The sequence below is a fragment of the Chelonia mydas genome, chromosome 28, assembly GCF_015237465.2.
Source record: "Chelonia mydas isolate rCheMyd1 chromosome 28, rCheMyd1.pri.v2, whole genome shotgun sequence".
NCBI classification, from domain to species: domain Eukaryota; kingdom Metazoa; phylum Chordata; order Testudines; family Cheloniidae; genus Chelonia; species Chelonia mydas.
Window position 1 is genome coordinate 5710865 of NC_051268.2, and position 15610 is coordinate 5726474.

Sequence of the window (15610 nt, forward strand, 5' to 3'; positions counted from 1 at the left end):
CACACTTACTACCTGCTGCCCCAGTCACAGCCCCACTATTCAGGGAACAGCAGCACCAGGTAAATGGAAGCTCCGGGAGGCACATGTTAACAGAGTCCCACCCCACCTTGGTTAGAGCAGCCAGGAGGCATCAGAGAGTAGAGAGAACCTTTGTGTTTCCCAGCTGACAGACAAAGGCAGGGTCTTCATGTTTATGACACACCTACTAGCCAGAGCTTGATATAGGAGATGGGGCTGTCTCTGGGCCCTGCTGGTGGCTCCCTGGTAGAAATCCCAACACTCTCCAAATAAAATACATGGAACAAAGGGGAAGTCAATAGTAAAGAATATAAGTTAGAAGGTCAGAAGTGTAGAAAATTGGTAAGGGATGCGATCAAAAATAAATGACTGGTCAATGAAAATCAGGAAGTTTTTAAAAGTATATTAAGTAAAAAATTAATCCTAAGAATGGTAGTGGTAAATTACTAGATAGAAGTGGCAGAATTATCAAAAATAATGCAGAAGAGGTAAAAGTGTTCAATAAATATTTCTCTCCTGGATTTGGAGAAAACCAGATGATGTAGTCATACCATAAGATATTGACGACGACACTCTTTCCATTCCAACAAGAATTCACGAGGGCATTAAACAGCAGCTATTAAAGTTAGACATGTTTAAATCAGCGGGTCCAGGTAACTTGTATCCAAGAGTTTTAAAAGACCTGGTAGAGGAGTGTGGTAGACTGTTAATGTTGATTTTAATTAGGACTTGGAGCACTAGGGAAATTGCATCAGGCTGGAATAAAGCCAATGCAGTGCCAATATTTAAAAAGTGGAAAAGAGATAATTCAGCTAATTACAAGAGTGTCAGTCTGACACCAATACTCTGCAACATAACGGAGCAGCTGATACTGGAGTTCATTAATAAAGAATTAAAGAAGATAATATAATTAGTACCCATGAACAAAGGTTTAGAGAAAATAGATCCTGTCAAACGAACTGGATATCCTTATTAGATGAGATCAAAAGTTTGGTTGCAGCTAATAGTATTGATGCAATATACCTAGATTCTGTAAGCCATATGACTTGGTTCAGCACAATATTTTGACAAAAAAACTAGAATGACACTAAATACACACGGCATACATTAAATAGATTAAAAACTGTGATTGTAAATGGCGAACCATGATCGAGTGGATTTATTTCTAGGGGATTCCTGCAGGGATTGGTTCTTGGCCCTCTAGTATTTAACATTCTTACCAATGACCTGGAAGAGAATATAAAATCATCACTGATAAAGTTTGCAGTTGCCACAAAGATTGGGGGTGGTGGTAACTAATCAAGTGTCAGTAGATTCAGGCTCTAGCACAGGGAGTCTGGGAAGTTTTCCCAGCCCTGGCTGGAGGGTTATTTCCTGTTCCACAGAGAGGGGAAGTTCCATTCCCAACTCCTGTGCCTTGAAATTAGGCCCTATCGGACATTACACCCCATATTCAGCATCGTGATATGATTACAATATGATTACGACATAATTATGATGCATTTTGCGCAAGATGCATCATGTGTGTTGTCAGTGGAAAAGTTATGATTTACTGAATATGATTATCCTACCTGTGTGCATGGATCATGTTTGTATCTGACGTTATGGATATTGAGTATGTATCTGTATTTCAAATGTGGTTACTCTGGGTAACACCCACAACTAGCCTTTCAGATACAACAATGAAGAAGCCAGACCGTGCGGATGGCTCATTAACAAAGATAATGGACCATGGAAGAGCTTAGCCTTCCTGTGAATGTTTCAGCCGGCCTATGAGTCATGGATATTATGACCCAGCAGGGCATGCTAGGCCATGTGACCAGACCACATGACACTGAACTCCATTTTGGTACCTGTATTTTTCCACAAACTGGTCTGGGAACTGAGTTTGGAACAAAGGAGTCCTGCCATATGGAACAGGTACAAAAGGTGGGGTGACACAATCTCTTGGCCTCATTCCCCGCACTAAAGAATTCCTGGAAACACCTCAGGAACAAAGACTGAACTGAGGGGAAGTTCTGTTCCCAGGGTAAAAGGATTTCTAGCTTATGTATGGAAACTTGGTGGACTGCTTGTATCATCACTCAGGGTGAGAAACTGCTAATTCAAATTCTATCCATCTAGTATGCTAGGCTTAGTTTGAGTTTTTAGTTATTTTCTGAGTAATCTAAATTAATCTGTTTGCTATCACATATAATCACTTCAAATCTATCTTTCCGTAGTTGTTAAACTTGTTTTATGCTTTATCTTAACCAGTGTATGTTGAGTGAAGTGTCTGGGGAAAGTCCCAGCTTGGTTAACACAAGCTTGTTGTGCAGTTCTTTCCCACATCAAGGCAGAGGAAAACTATATTCATGAGTTTATATTGTACAGATCCCTGTCCGGTGTAAGAAGGTATAATTCTGGGTTTAAACTCCAGCATGGGTGCAAAACTGGGGAGCTGGGAAATCAGCTGTTGTCTTCTATCTGTCCTTGAGTGGCTTAGGTAAAGCACTCAGGTAGCTTAGTTGGATGCATGGCACCACCTGCTATCGTGCTGGGTGATAACTGGGCCTCAAGAGGCTGGCTGAATCTTCAGCAAAGCAGTGTATGAAGGGCCAGCCCAGGTTGAAGGTTAGAGAGCACAGCGGTTCCCAAAAGCCCCTCAAACTGCACCCTGGGTGACAACCGATCACACCCTACATTACACAAGTCTCAGCAGGTTTCTCAAATCCTATTCCCTCCCTTTCTCCACCCTAGATATTTCCTGCCTCCCACCACTTCTACCAGCTCCCACCCTCCTATGCTTTTACTGCTCCTCTCCCTCCAAGTAGAACCCACCACCAGCTCCCTCATAATCCCTTACCTGAGCCAGATCCATTGCAGCCATTTCCTTCCCCTGGGAGGATGGGATGATCTGGAGTGAAACGTGGACGTTATTCTATAGCCTGCCAGGGCGAGAAGGGAATGTGAGAGAATTCAGAAGGGGCTTTTGTCCATTCCACAAGCCAATTCCCCCCAGGATTTTTCCCTGCTAATGGACATTCTAGGTTCTGCCACACTGTGAAGCACAGAGTGACCGTATTCCAGTACAGGTCTAGCCCCCTCCCACCAGGGTGTAACGCTGTGAGACATGGTGAAACCCTCCCCGTAACAGAGGCTCTCAATTACACTTATAAAGTTTGCGGACAATACCAAGCTGGGAGGGGTTGCAAGTGCTCTGGAGGACAGGATTAAATTTCACAATGATCTGGACAAACTGGAGAAATGGTCTGAAGTAAATAGGATGAAATTCAATAAGGACAAATGCAAAGTACTCCACTTAGGAAGGAACAATCAGTTGCATACGTATAAAATGGGAAATGACTGCCTAGAAAGGAGTAGAACGGAAAGGGATCTGGGGGGTCACAGTAGATCACAAGCTAAATAAGAGTCAACAGTGTAATGCTGTTGTAAAAAAAAAGCAAACATCATTCTGGGATGTATTAGCAGGAGTACTGTAAGCAAGACATGAGAAGTAATTCTTCCATTCTACTCCGCGCGGATTAGGCCTCAACTGGAGTACTGTGTTCAGTTCTGGGTGCCACATTTCAGGAAAGATGTGGACAACTTGGAGAAAGTCCAGAGAAGAGCAACAAAAATGATTAAAGTTCTAGAAAACATGACCTATGAGGAAAGATTGAAAAAACTGGGTTTGTTTAGTCTGGCGAAGAGAAGACTGAGGTGGTACATGATCACAGATTTCAAGTACGTAAAAAGTTGTTACAGGAGAAGGGAGAAAATTTGTTGTTCTTAACCTCTGAGGACAGGACAAGAAGCAATGGGCTTAAATTGCAGCAAGGGCAGTTTAGGTTGGACATTAGGGAAAACTTCCTAACTGTCAGAGTGGTTAAGCACTGGAATAAATTGCCTAGGGAGGTTGTGGAATCTCCATCATTGGGATTTTTAAGAGCAGGCTGGACAAACACCTCTCAGGGATGGTCTAAATAATACTTAGTCCTTCCTTGAGTGCAGGGGACTGGACTTGATGACTTCTCAAGGTTCCTTCCAGTTCTGTTATTCTATGAACCAAAGGCCAGAGAAGAGCAGAATCAAAGGAGTCACTTTGGGGGAATTCTCCCTGTCATTGTGCCCAAGGCAGCTCTCTCAGGTTTATAAAGTTGTTTGATGCTCCAGCCTTTATACAGTCTCTCCTGGGAGTGCCCCCTTTTTAGCTTTTGGAAAGCATGACTCTGGGGGCTCTCAGACTGGGCCTTCTTGACTCACCACATCTTGTTTCTTTCTGTGGCTCCCCAGTGAGTCCAAATGAGTAGATACACCTGATAGAGACTGTGAACAGAAGAACGGCCCACTGCGTCAGCCCAATGGTCCATCTAGCTCAGTGGCCAATGCCAGGTGCTTCCAATGGAATGAACAGAACAGGTCATCATCAAGTGATCCATCCCCTGTCACTCATTCCCAGCTTCTGGCAAACAGAGGCTAGAAACACCATCGCTGCCCATCCTGCCTGTGACACTGGCAGATGAGATGTTAGCTCTTGCAAATAACCCCATGTCTTAATTTAACATGGACAAACGCAGAGCTGGAATCAGTTTGGCTCACCTGTGTTAGTATTGTTAGAACAGGTATGAGAATTATAAGAATGTGTTTAGTGTTTAGACTTTATTGAATGCTTGTGAGTTGCTGCCTGGGTTAATATCTGACTAGCTGCACTGTGAGCCTCTGTAAATCACCGGACAGGAGAGAGACTTTACCTATGTGAAGTGCTGACTGGCAACAGAATGCATTACACCCTGCCTGGCAGGAGAGGTCCATCAACACCAGATACACTATTATGGGATGTTAAAGGTGGCAAAAGATGGCTGTTGTGCTCCTGACTTCCTATTAGCTGAGTTTGGAGCCCAAAGCACGTGGCTGGGCAACCTCACCTCTGCATGAATGAAGGGGGCAGTGACTAGATGAATGTCCAGTAAATACCCAGAAGGTGATGGCTCCCCATCCCTACCTGCTATTCACACAGGCAGCAAAGTCCTGGGCAAGGCAACTTTCACAGTTAAAGAGAAGGGGCGAGGATTTAGAGGTTCTCTGCCAGTCAGGAAGGGGTAGCAGCGAGGGAAGACTGGCAGCCGATCACTGGAGAGGTGAAGAGGTTTGGGGTTAGGTGTGGGGCAGAAGCAGCTGGGGTGGGCAGTCTCCACGAGGGACACTTACTCCTCCCGTTCCCCTTCCACACCCCCTTGTGAGTAGAGAATAACCACCCTGTCCCCACCCCCAGGGGCAGCCGTGTCTCAGTGTAGGCATATTTTATGTAGGCATATTTTTAATATTTGTAATTCTGTTTATAATATTTGTATTTCCCCTACTTGGAATAATTGTCATAATATTTGTAATTCTTGTAATAATTGTAATTCCCCTATTTGAAATAATTCTGTAATTCTGCAATATTGACTTGCAGCTCTCCATAGCTGCTGACTGTGTTTGTGTGTTGTTTGTGTTAAAGCTTGCAAACCGTCAATTGACTCTAAGTATCTTGTAAGCCATTAATTAATTTAAGTGATGCTCCCTTCCCTAAACTGATACCTCGTGATTGAGATTGACGCTTGTAAACCTAAACCGCCCAATTGACTCTACTCTCTCTAAATTGATACTTTCCCTTGCTTAAAGAAAAGGAGTACTTGTGGCACCTTAGAGACTAGCAAATTTATTTGAGCTGCATCCGATGAAGTGAGCTGTAGCTCACAAAAGCTTATGCTCAAATAAATTTGTTAGTCTCTAAGGTGCCACAAGTCCTCCTTTTCTTTTTGCGAATACAGACTAACACAGCTGCTACTCTGAAACCTTTCCCTTGCTTGTAATTGATATTGACGCTTATGAATGCAAACCACTCAACTGACTTTACTTTCCAATTGGTTCTGCTCAATTGACTCTGTAAACTGATACAAAAAAGTGTCCATCTCCATTACAAAGTAACAACAACCAGGGAAAGCCATTAATTGGCACGGCGCTCATAGAAATATCACATAGAGACTCCCACCCTCTATAGTTTGTATCAGGAATGTTAAAAGACAAGGAGTCTCAAATAGATAACACCTCTGTATTAGGAATATTAAAGGAATGTCTCAAATAAACAACACCTTTGTATCAGTAATGTTAAAGGAATGTTAAAAGACAGTCAGAAATATTGAAGGAATGTTAAGAGACAGGGAGTCTCAAATAAATAACAATACTCAGTGAAATGATAAATGTGCTCTTATTAAAGTAAAGAATGTATATGAATGAATGACTGGTTTTGAATAATCAGGGAAGTGCCAGCCTAGGAATTCAGTGTCAATCGGCTGAAGAAGGCGCCAGGTGGAAACAACCAGAGAACCCCTGGAGGGCAAACTGGAATCCACCCGAATGATTCAAAGGATGAAGAAAGCTGATGAGCACCTGACAGCTGTCCTGGAGCCGTCATGACGAACAATATGATGAAGCAATTTCCATGGACTGGCATAGGAATAAATTCCTATAAAAATGGACTCTGAGAACTGAGAGTCTCCGGTTCTGCCACCACCCTCCAAGAGCATCGGATGCACATCTGACGGACTTGGCTCCACTCTCGTGTACAGGCCAGTACTCTGTCACAAGCAACTTCTAGGCTGGTAACTATAACAACTATGGAGAACTTGTATGAATGTATCTATGGATAAGTAAGGAATAAGTAGTAATATAGTGGTGTGTGTTTTCTATATTTTTATTTACAATAAACGTGGCATTTTGCCTTGTCCCTTTTACAAGATCCTGTTCGTCTTATTTTATTAGTGTAACATCAGGACTCTCCCAAGTTGCACCCACTAATTCTCTTCCCATTTCGAGTATAGCTCAGGGCAACAGTTTCCCACCAACATGAACCCAGCTGGCTGCTGAGCTGTTCTGGTGCACAGGGGCCTCTGGTAGGTGAAAGGCAGAACTGCAGCACTTCTCGGGCAGAAAGCATTTTTTTCATGCAAAAAAAAAAAAAAAGGACGTCTGCACTGGACGTAAATTCTGCGCGTATACAGTGGCACAGAATTCCCTCATGAGTAACTCACACCCTGCACAAATATCACCTGCAAACTCCAATCTCTTCTCCCTATGTCTCCAAGTCCCAGAGCTGCTTCTGTCATTAATGCACACAGACTTTCACCCCTGTTAGTGCTGGCAAGACCCAATTCAGTGACAGGACTGAACCCTTATTTTCCCATTACATGGGACAGTCTCAGCTGACGGGGAGGTGAGAGAGAGTAAAAAGAGAAAAGAATTATTGTAGCCATGTAGGTCCCAGGATATCAAAGAGAGGGATTTTTAATTGGTTCTAAAAGAAGTTACCTCACCCACCTGGTCTCTCTAAGAGATCTGAAAGTGGCAGAAGGAGACAAACAGGAAGACAGAGCTCCAAGACTCTAAGCCAAACATTTCAAGCCCCTGGAAGAAACTACATTTCACATCTGCCCATGGGTGTGTTTGTGTCCTATATAAGGGACTACCCCATTCCTCTCACAGCAGCAAGGGGAGACTGCAGCCAGCCCCAGATGGTCCTTCCCATCCTGGCATGTGTGTTGTGAGAAAGTTTGTGTGTGGTGGGTGCACAGGTTGGGTCCCCAGACAGCTAGATACATCTGCAGACAGGAAAGCCAGGGCAACTCCAGCATAGCATGGGGGCTGTGGGCAAGGGTAGCAGTTCTGGAGCTGGGCCTCTGCCCCCTCTAGGTCCCATGGTAGATGGCTCTGGCAGCATCAAGTGGGTCCACCACTGCAGGGAAGATTGGGGTAGTGTCTGACATCGGGGTGAAGATGGGGGGGGAGGTCCATTCCCAGGAATGGGGGATGGAATCCAGCTCCCCACCCCTCTGCAGAGCACAGCAACTAGGGATTTATCCATTGAAGTGAATTTCACTCCGGGGGACACTGAGCCAGCCACTGAAAGATCCTTGTGCCTTAGGTTCCACACTGGCCAAAGGAGTTTACTAGTACTCCCTCCCCAGACTGTCGGGGGCAGCCAGAGATAATTAGTGGGTTATGGGAATTAGAAGATGAAAATTCACTAAGAATGATGATATTAGTTTGTTTATTATTAAATCCCCAGACACCCACCAATCCCGGTCCTCCTTCCGATGAGCTGTAAATACCGAAGAGACTCAGCTCCTCATCCTGCGGTGAATTTCTGTCCCGCCTCACTTTCTCTAGCAACACTTTTAAGAACAGGCCAGGGAAACATGTAAATACTTTGAACCACACTCCAGAAACTGCTGAGCATGCACAAGTTAAAATGAAACCAAGGTCCCGTCGCTCTAAGGACCTGGCCCCTAGTACAAAATAAGAGACACTCGTGAGAAATCTGAAACGGCCACTTCATAACTGATAGAATGTTATTTATCTATTGACTTTTGGGAATTACCAATAAAAGAAACAACCCAGTGAAGTTGATACCCTGAGAGAAAGATCTCATGTGTCTTTACAAATCAGTATAGTCTAATCTGGAACTTTATAGAGTAAAATGCTTTATTCTTAGCCCTTTTCCAAATTTCAAATGATGATGAGTATTTATTTTTAAGCCCGTTTTTCAATGTTTACAATTTCAATGTTCAGCGTTGTGGGAAGTTATGGGGGTGGTCAGACAACAATTATTTAATTTCAGTAAATGTTGAGATTCAAAGAGCCAAATCTTTATAATGGTTCAAACACAAATTGTCAACGTCACATGCAAAATATACAGTGTAAATATCCTTCAATCAAACTCGAATATCTCCAGAACCATTTCTGTATTTTACCTATATAAATATTTTTTCATGTGTGTGTACAGTGAAATCAACATTACTGCAATTTATTAATAAAAATCCAATCCTTTCAAACGTACCTTTAAGTAATGAAGCACTTTAATTCTTTCACTTCCTAGACTGTAACGCCTGCTTTGAGGATAATTACACCCTCCCTGGGATGTATTTTACTCTCAGTACCGTAACCCCATTGTGATGTAGCTCCTGTCTGGGAGTTCTGCTGAGGCCAGTGGCATTATGATCAGAAGGTGACACTCTGACACACGAGCATAGACACATGGGGGAGGGTGGAGGATGAGGTAACATGGAGGCTACCAGGGTTGAACATGGCCCTACAGAGCATGGGGAGCAAACTCCCTCTCAGCCTCTCCTCTCTCCCACTTCCCAGAGTCAGTAACTCTGACAAATTGTTCCCTGAAATCTAAAGAGCCCCAGTATGTGAGACAGTGACTGATGCAGGTGCCTTAGGGGCAGCAGCACCAACCCCCTGCCTGGACGAGGGGGATGAAAAACTGCAGTAGAAGGGTTTTAGGCTGGGAGAGGGCACAGCTGATGTGGGACTGGGAGCCGAGTTGACCAAGAGGCCAGAACTCATGGGGGGTTGGGACAAGAAGTCAACAGGAGTGGGTAGAGGCACTTCTGTGTATTTTACCCCGTTTACCATCCTGCCATGTATTTAGCTTAGAAACTTTTCATTCACATTTAAACACATTGGAGCTAAGCTGTGTTGATGCATTTCCACTTACAGTGGTACAGTTTTAACTAGGTTTCCTAATCAGATGCTAATACAACACAAAGCAGTCAATAATTGGTGTGCTTTCATTCATTAACTTGACTGTGTGCTTTAAAAAAAAATGATGGTGTGAGCGAGTATCAAAATTTCAGTCATTAAGAAATAGAAATTAGGTGTCAGATCATCTTTAATGCATTTATCTCAATTTTAAATTCAGTTTAGAATCAGGTTTCAGAGTAGCAGCCATGTTAGTCTGTATCCGCAAAAAGAGAAGGAGTACTTGTGGCACCTTAGAGACTAACCAATTTATCTGAACATAAGCTTTCGTGACCTACAGCTCACTTCATCGGATGCATCAAATAAATTGGTTAGTCTCTAAGGTGCCACTCGTACTCCTTTTCTTTTTAGTAAGGCATTTGATACAGTTCCACATGGGAAACTATTTGTTACATTGGAGAAGATGGGGATTAATATGAGAACTGAAAAGTAGCTTAGGAATTGGTTACAGGGGAGACTACAAGGGGTCATACTGAACAGTGAGTTGTCAGGCTGGAGGAAGGCTATTAGTGGAGTTCCTCAGAGATCAGTCTTGGGACCGATCTTATTCAATATTTTCATTTGTGACCCTAGCACAAAAAGTGGGAGTGTGACACAAAGCTGGGAAGGATTGCCAACAAGGAGGAGGACAGGTATATCATCCTAGAAGATCTGCATAACCTTGAAAGCTGGAGTAATAGAAATGGGATGAAAATTAATTGTGAAAAGTTATGCACTTAGGGATGAACAACAAGAATTTTTGCAATAAGCTGGGGAATTATCAGTTGGAAGTCACAGAGGAGGAGAAAGACCTAGGCGTATTGGTTGATTACAGAATAACTATGAGCTGCCAAAGTGCTGCGGCCGTGAAATAGGTTAATGCAGTACTAGGATGCATCAGGCAAGGTATTTCCAGTAGACACAGGGAAGGGTTAGTACTGTTATACAAGGCACCAATGAGACCTCATCTGAAATACTGTGGGCAATTCTGGTCTCCCATGATTAAGAAGGATGAATTCAAAGTGGACCAGGTGCAGAGAAGGGCTACTAGGACGATCCAAGGAATGGAAAATCTACCTTATGAGGAGACTCAAAGAGCTTGGCTTGTTTAGCCTAACCAAAAGAAGGCTGAGGGGAGATATGATTGCTCTCTATCCATACATCAGAAGGGAAAATACCAGGGAAGGAGAGGAGTTATTTAGTTATTTAGCACCGATGTTGGCACTAGGACCAATTGATATTGGCCATCAATAAGTTTTGGCTTGAAATTAGGCGAAGGTTTCTAACCATCAGAGTGAAGTTTTGGAACAGCCTCCAAGGGAAGCAGTGGGGGAAAAAAACCGAACTGGCTTCAAGACTGAGCTCGATAACTTTCTGGAGGGATTGGTAGGATGGGACTGCCTACAATGGCGTGTAGTCAATCTGCAACTGCTTGCAGCAAATATCTCCAAAGGCTGGTGATGGGACACTAGATGGGCAGGGCTCTGAGTTACTACAGAGAATTCATTCCCAGGTGTCTGGCTGCTGGGTCTTGCCCACATGCTCAGGGTCTAATTGATCGCCATATTTGGGGATGGGAAGGAATTTTGCCCAGACTCAGATTGGCAGAGACCCTGGGGTTTTTTGTTTTGCATTCCTCTGCAGCATGGGGTATGGCATGGGTCATTTGCAGGTTTAAACTCATGTAAATAGTGGATTTTTTTGTAACTTTAAGTCTTTAAATAATTATTTGAGGACTTCATTAACTGAGCCCAAGGTTCAGGGTCTATTACAGAAGTGGGTGAGTAAGGTTCTGTGGCCTGCGATGTGCAGGAGGTCAGACTAGATGACCATGATGGTCCCTTCTGGCCTTAAAGCCTGTGAGTCCATAAACTGTGCCTTGTGTTGCACAGACACTGATAGAGATCAGGGCCCCATTGTGCTGCGCATGGCAGAGAACCTGACTGAGATCAGCACCCCCATTGTGCTGGGCACTGCACAGACAGAGAGGGACAGTCCTTGCCCCAAAGAAATCACAATCCAAGTAGACAATGGGTAGGAGTAAAAGAGAGAGGGGTTGTGAGTTCCCCAAGGTCACCAAGCAGGTCAGTGACCGAGCCAGGAACAGAGCCCGCTAATTCCAGAGCCCCGTCACCCACAGTTTGGAAAGGTCCCCAGACCCTATTGTATTAGGCTGCAGAAAGAGTTGGTTTGTCCAGGGATGCATAGGCTGTCTTGGCTGGGAAGCTCAGCTGCAGTCCCTGCACACAGCTGGGGGTGGGTGTCCTGGGTCAGGAGAAGTCAGTGCGCACTCCTGTGGGGCTGTGCTCCTGGCTCATACCTCCAGCACTCACTGCTGCCCCTCCGTTACCAGCTCCACTGTTCAGCCAGCCCCAGGTCTCAGTGAGGGTCACTGTCCCCAGAAGCCTTCAAACAGGGACAGGGTGCATCAGTGCCAATCAGAGAGTACTAGTGTAAATTCTGTCTATACTAAAGTTTTGCACCAGTGCCTAAAACAAATGTGATATATGCCATCATGTGCCAGCAATGTCCCTCTGCCACGTATATTGGCCAAACCGGACAGTCTCTATGCAAAAGAATAAATGGACGAAAATCAGATGTCAAGAATTATAACATTCAAAAACCAGTCGGCAAACACTTCAGTCTCCCTGGACACTCAATAACAGACTTAAAACTCGCAATTCTTCAACAAAAAAACTTCAAAACCGACTCCAACGAGAAACTGCAGAACTGGAATTAATTTGCAAACTGGACACCATCAAACTAGGCCTGAATAAAGTCTGGGAGTGGATGGGTCACTACAAAAACTAAAAACTAATTTCCCCTACTGTTACTCACACCTTCTTGTCAACTGTTTGAAATTGGCTACCCTGATTACCAATACAAAAGTGATTTTTCCTCCTGCTGATAATAACCCACTTCTACTTTAATTGAATGGCCTCGTTAGAACTGACCCACCACTTGGTAAGGCAACTCCCAGGTTTTCATGTACTGTGTATATATATTCGGCCTACTGTATTTTCCACTCCATGCATCTGATGAAGTGGGTTTTAACCCATGAAAGCTTATGCCCAAATAAATGTATTAGTCTCTAAGGTGCCACAAGGACTCCTCATTGTTTTTGCTGATACAGACTAACATGGCTACCCCTCTAAAACACTAGTGTGACAGAGACCTTCGGTACCCAAAACAGCAGTACAGTGGCCCTAGAACTGGGATCTATTTCCAGCTCTGTCACAGACAGACTGGGTGACCTTGGGCACATCAAAGTTTCTCCTCCCAACTTTAGTCTCTTTACCCAGCTGCCCACTCACTGTGGACTCCTGCTCTCCAGAGCTGCTCACCACTAAAATCTGTGTGGGTAAGCTAAGATAGGTGAGCTCTGGAATAGTCTTAAAAGGGTGGTTGTGGAGACTCTCTCCCTGGAAGTTTTTAAGAACATGCAGGACAAAACTCTACTACAGATAATCTACATATACTGGGTCCTGCCTCGGCAGAGAGAGCTGGACTTGATGACATCTTGAGGTCTTTTTCAGCCCTACATTTCTATGATGTGATGCAATATATACGTAAAAAACACAACCTACAGAGTAAAACCCACCACCACCACATATTATCAGGCAATTCAGAAAAAAAAAACCCATAAAACAAAAACACACAACCTACACTCCACAGCGTAAAATGACAATACAAAGGAAAAGAAAGCAACACAGTGTAAACTAACACACCCTAAAGTACACAATGGAAAAGAGCTCAGCTCAAACCAACACAACACAGGTACCAAACAAGCTGAGGCAAAGCAATGCCCCATAAAACTCTGCAACACAACATGGTGCGATCCCCGTTCCAAAGGGCACCATGCAAAGCAGCTCAGTGGAGAACACGACACAGCACAAGAGGGAATTATTTCAGTGTAGGGCTGGAAGGGATCTTGAGAGGTCGTCCACTCAGGCCTCCCGTGCTGAGGCAGGACCAAGTATCCCTAGACATTCCCAGACTGGTCTACCTCCAATCTCAGGAGGTCTCAGGGAGGTGGGGGAAACGGGAGGGGGGGGCAGAGCCCGCGGAGGGGGGGGCAGAGCCCGTCTCGGGGAGGTGGGGGAAACGGGAGGGGGGGGCAGAGCCCGTCTCGGGGAGGTGGGGGAAACGGGAGGGGGGGGCAGAGCCCGTCTCGGGGAGGTGGGGGAAACGGGGGGGGGGAGGGCAGAGCCCGTCTCGGGGAGGTGGGGGAAACGGGGGGGGGGGAGGGCAGAGCCCGTCTCGGGGAGGTGGGGGAAACGGGGGGGGGGAGGGCAGAGCCCGTCTCGGGGAGGTGGGGGAAACGGGGGGGGGGGAGGGCAGAGCCCGTCTCGGGGAGGTGGGGGAAACGGGGGGGGGGAGGGCAGAGCCCGTCTCGGGGAGAGGGGGGAAACGGGGGGGGGGAGGGCAGAGCCCGTCTCGGGGAGATGGGGGAAACGGGGGGGGGGAGGGCAGAGCCCGTCTCGGGGAGGTGGGGGAAACGGGGGGGGGAGGGCAGAGCCCGTCTCGGGGAGGTGGGGGAAACGGGGGGGGGGGGCGGGCAGAGCCCGTCTCGGGGAGGTGGGGGAAACGGGGGGGGGGAGGGCCGAGCCCGTCTCGGGGAGGTGGGGGAAACGGGGGGGGGGGGCGGGCAGAGCCCGTCTCGGGGAGGTGGGGGAAACGGGGGGGGGGAGGGCAGAGCCCGTCTCGGGGAGGTGGGGGAAACGGGGGGGGGAGGGCAGAGCCCGTCTCGGGGAGGTGGGGGAAACGGGGGGGGGTCACCCGGGCTCCCCCTCGCTGCTGTGGGGAGAGAAAGGGGGTAGGGCGGGAGCGGGGGGTCCCGCGGGGGGGGGCCAGCGGTAAATCCGAGGGGATCTCAGCCCCCCCGCCCCGCCACGTCCGGGCTGCGCCGACATTTTCCCTCCCCCCTTCCCTCAGGTCTCCCCCCCCGGGGGCAGATCCCGGCGCTGCGAGAGGCCGGGCCCCCCCCGGACACGGGGCAGAGTCACCGCCCGGCCCCGCCCCCGGGGCTCGCTCCGCTACCTGGAGGCTGCGGCGGCGCCGCCGCCGCCCCGATCTGCGCATGCGTGGAGCCGGCAGCCACAGAACCCTCCAACGGCCCCGCACGAGCCCGGCAGAGCCGCAGCGCCGCGCGCGCCTTCGCAGCCGGGCTCCCCCGCCCCCCACGTCACTTCCGCTGCCGGGAGAGGCAGGAACTCCCTCTCCCGCGGGGCGCTCCTGCGCTGTCCGGCCCATCCGCCGATCTGCGCATGCCCAGAGCCAGAGACCCCAACGTCACTTCCGTTGCTGCCCCGCGTGAGGCGGGAGCCCGGGCTGAGCGGCCGCGGCTCACCCCCCCCGGGGTCTGTGCTGGGGGGGCCCGTCATTAACCCCCCCGTGCCCGGCCGGGGGGGGCTTTCTGCAGCCGGGACCCGCCCCCCGGGCTCTGCCCGCCCCCGCCCCGGTGAGTGGGAGACCCCGCGGGGGGGGCAGGAAAGTGACTCTGCCCCCGGCACGGCTGGGATGGGGGGGCAGAGACTGGGGCCCGGCGGGGGGGTCCCTTGGGGGGTGAGGGGGGGAGAAGCCGGAGTTGCGGGGGGGGGGGGGGTTGAACTGTCTCTGTGCAGCCAGGAAATTCCCGGGGGGGGGGGAGTTATTTGGATCCTGTCCCTGTTTGTGCCCCTTCCCCCCCCGGCACAAATGCCCCCAGTTCTCCCCTTTTCTCTCTCGGTAGCTCCCACGTGGCTGTAAACTCCCCCCCCCCCCGATCCGCTCTCTCGTCTCCCCTGATCCCCCCCCCCGTCTCTCCCTCCTCCTCACATGTCCATTGAAACTCTCCTCCCGTGGGGGGGGGGCGGGATTCCCCCCCCCCCGTTTGATCCGCAGCGATTTGTCCCGGTGTCGGGGGAAGTTGGAGCCCGGAGCCATCCCCCAACCTGGCTGCCCCCGGCGTGGGGGTGGGAGGAGACGCCGGGTCTCTGCCGGGGCGGGGAAGGGAGGGGCCCGTGTCCCCCCTGGGGCTGCCCCCGATCCCGGCTTCCCAGTCCCA

General features: G+C 48.1%; 4 protein-coding genes and 1 pseudogene across 18 annotated transcripts in view; 2 read left to right on the forward strand and 3 right to left on the reverse strand.

Moving 5' to 3' along the window:
- The window catches only part of LOC102943236 (zinc finger protein 883), a 2438435-nt gene that overhangs the window by 2281413 nt on the left and 141412 nt on the right, over positions 1-15610 (forward strand). For 2 of the 11 annotated variants that reach the window (XM_027834502.3, XM_043537232.1), the window contains exon 1: positions 14853-15025. The exons of 8 other annotated variants lie outside the window; for them this stretch is intronic. The gene's annotated coding sequence lies outside the window, so the exon portion shown is untranslated. Of the gene's footprint in view, positions 1-14848; positions 15026-15610 lie in introns of those variants that run through there. One more of the 11 variants, XM_043537231.1, reaches the window with a different exon arrangement.
- The window catches only part of LOC119564595 (zinc finger protein 883), a 1467279-nt gene that overhangs the window by 1399213 nt on the left and 52456 nt on the right, over positions 1-15610 (reverse strand). Inside the window, exons 1-2 of one of the 4 annotated variants that reach the window (XM_043537441.1) lie at positions 14605-14746; positions 2864-2945 (exon numbers count right to left, since the gene is read on the reverse strand). The exons of 2 other annotated variants lie outside the window; for them this stretch is intronic. In XM_043537441.1, the coding sequence (XP_043393376.1) occupies positions 2864-2887 (24 nt within the window). In that variant the 5' untranslated portion in view covers positions 2888-2945; positions 14605-14746. Of the gene's footprint in view, positions 1-2863; positions 2946-11884; positions 12172-14604; positions 14747-15610 lie in introns of those variants that run through there. One more of the 4 variants, XM_043537442.1, reaches the window with a different exon arrangement.
- Positions 1-15610, reverse strand: part of LOC122463947 (zinc finger protein 501-like) — a 200335-nt gene that overhangs the window by 132554 nt on the left and 52171 nt on the right. The gene's annotated exons all lie outside the window — the stretch shown is intronic.
- Positions 1-15610, forward strand: part of LOC102945014 (zinc finger protein 883-like) — a 705100-nt gene that overhangs the window by 109154 nt on the left and 580336 nt on the right. The gene's annotated exons all lie outside the window — the stretch shown is intronic.
- The window catches only part of LOC102934537, a 1094240-nt pseudogene that overhangs the window by 17656 nt on the left and 1060974 nt on the right, over positions 1-15610 (reverse strand).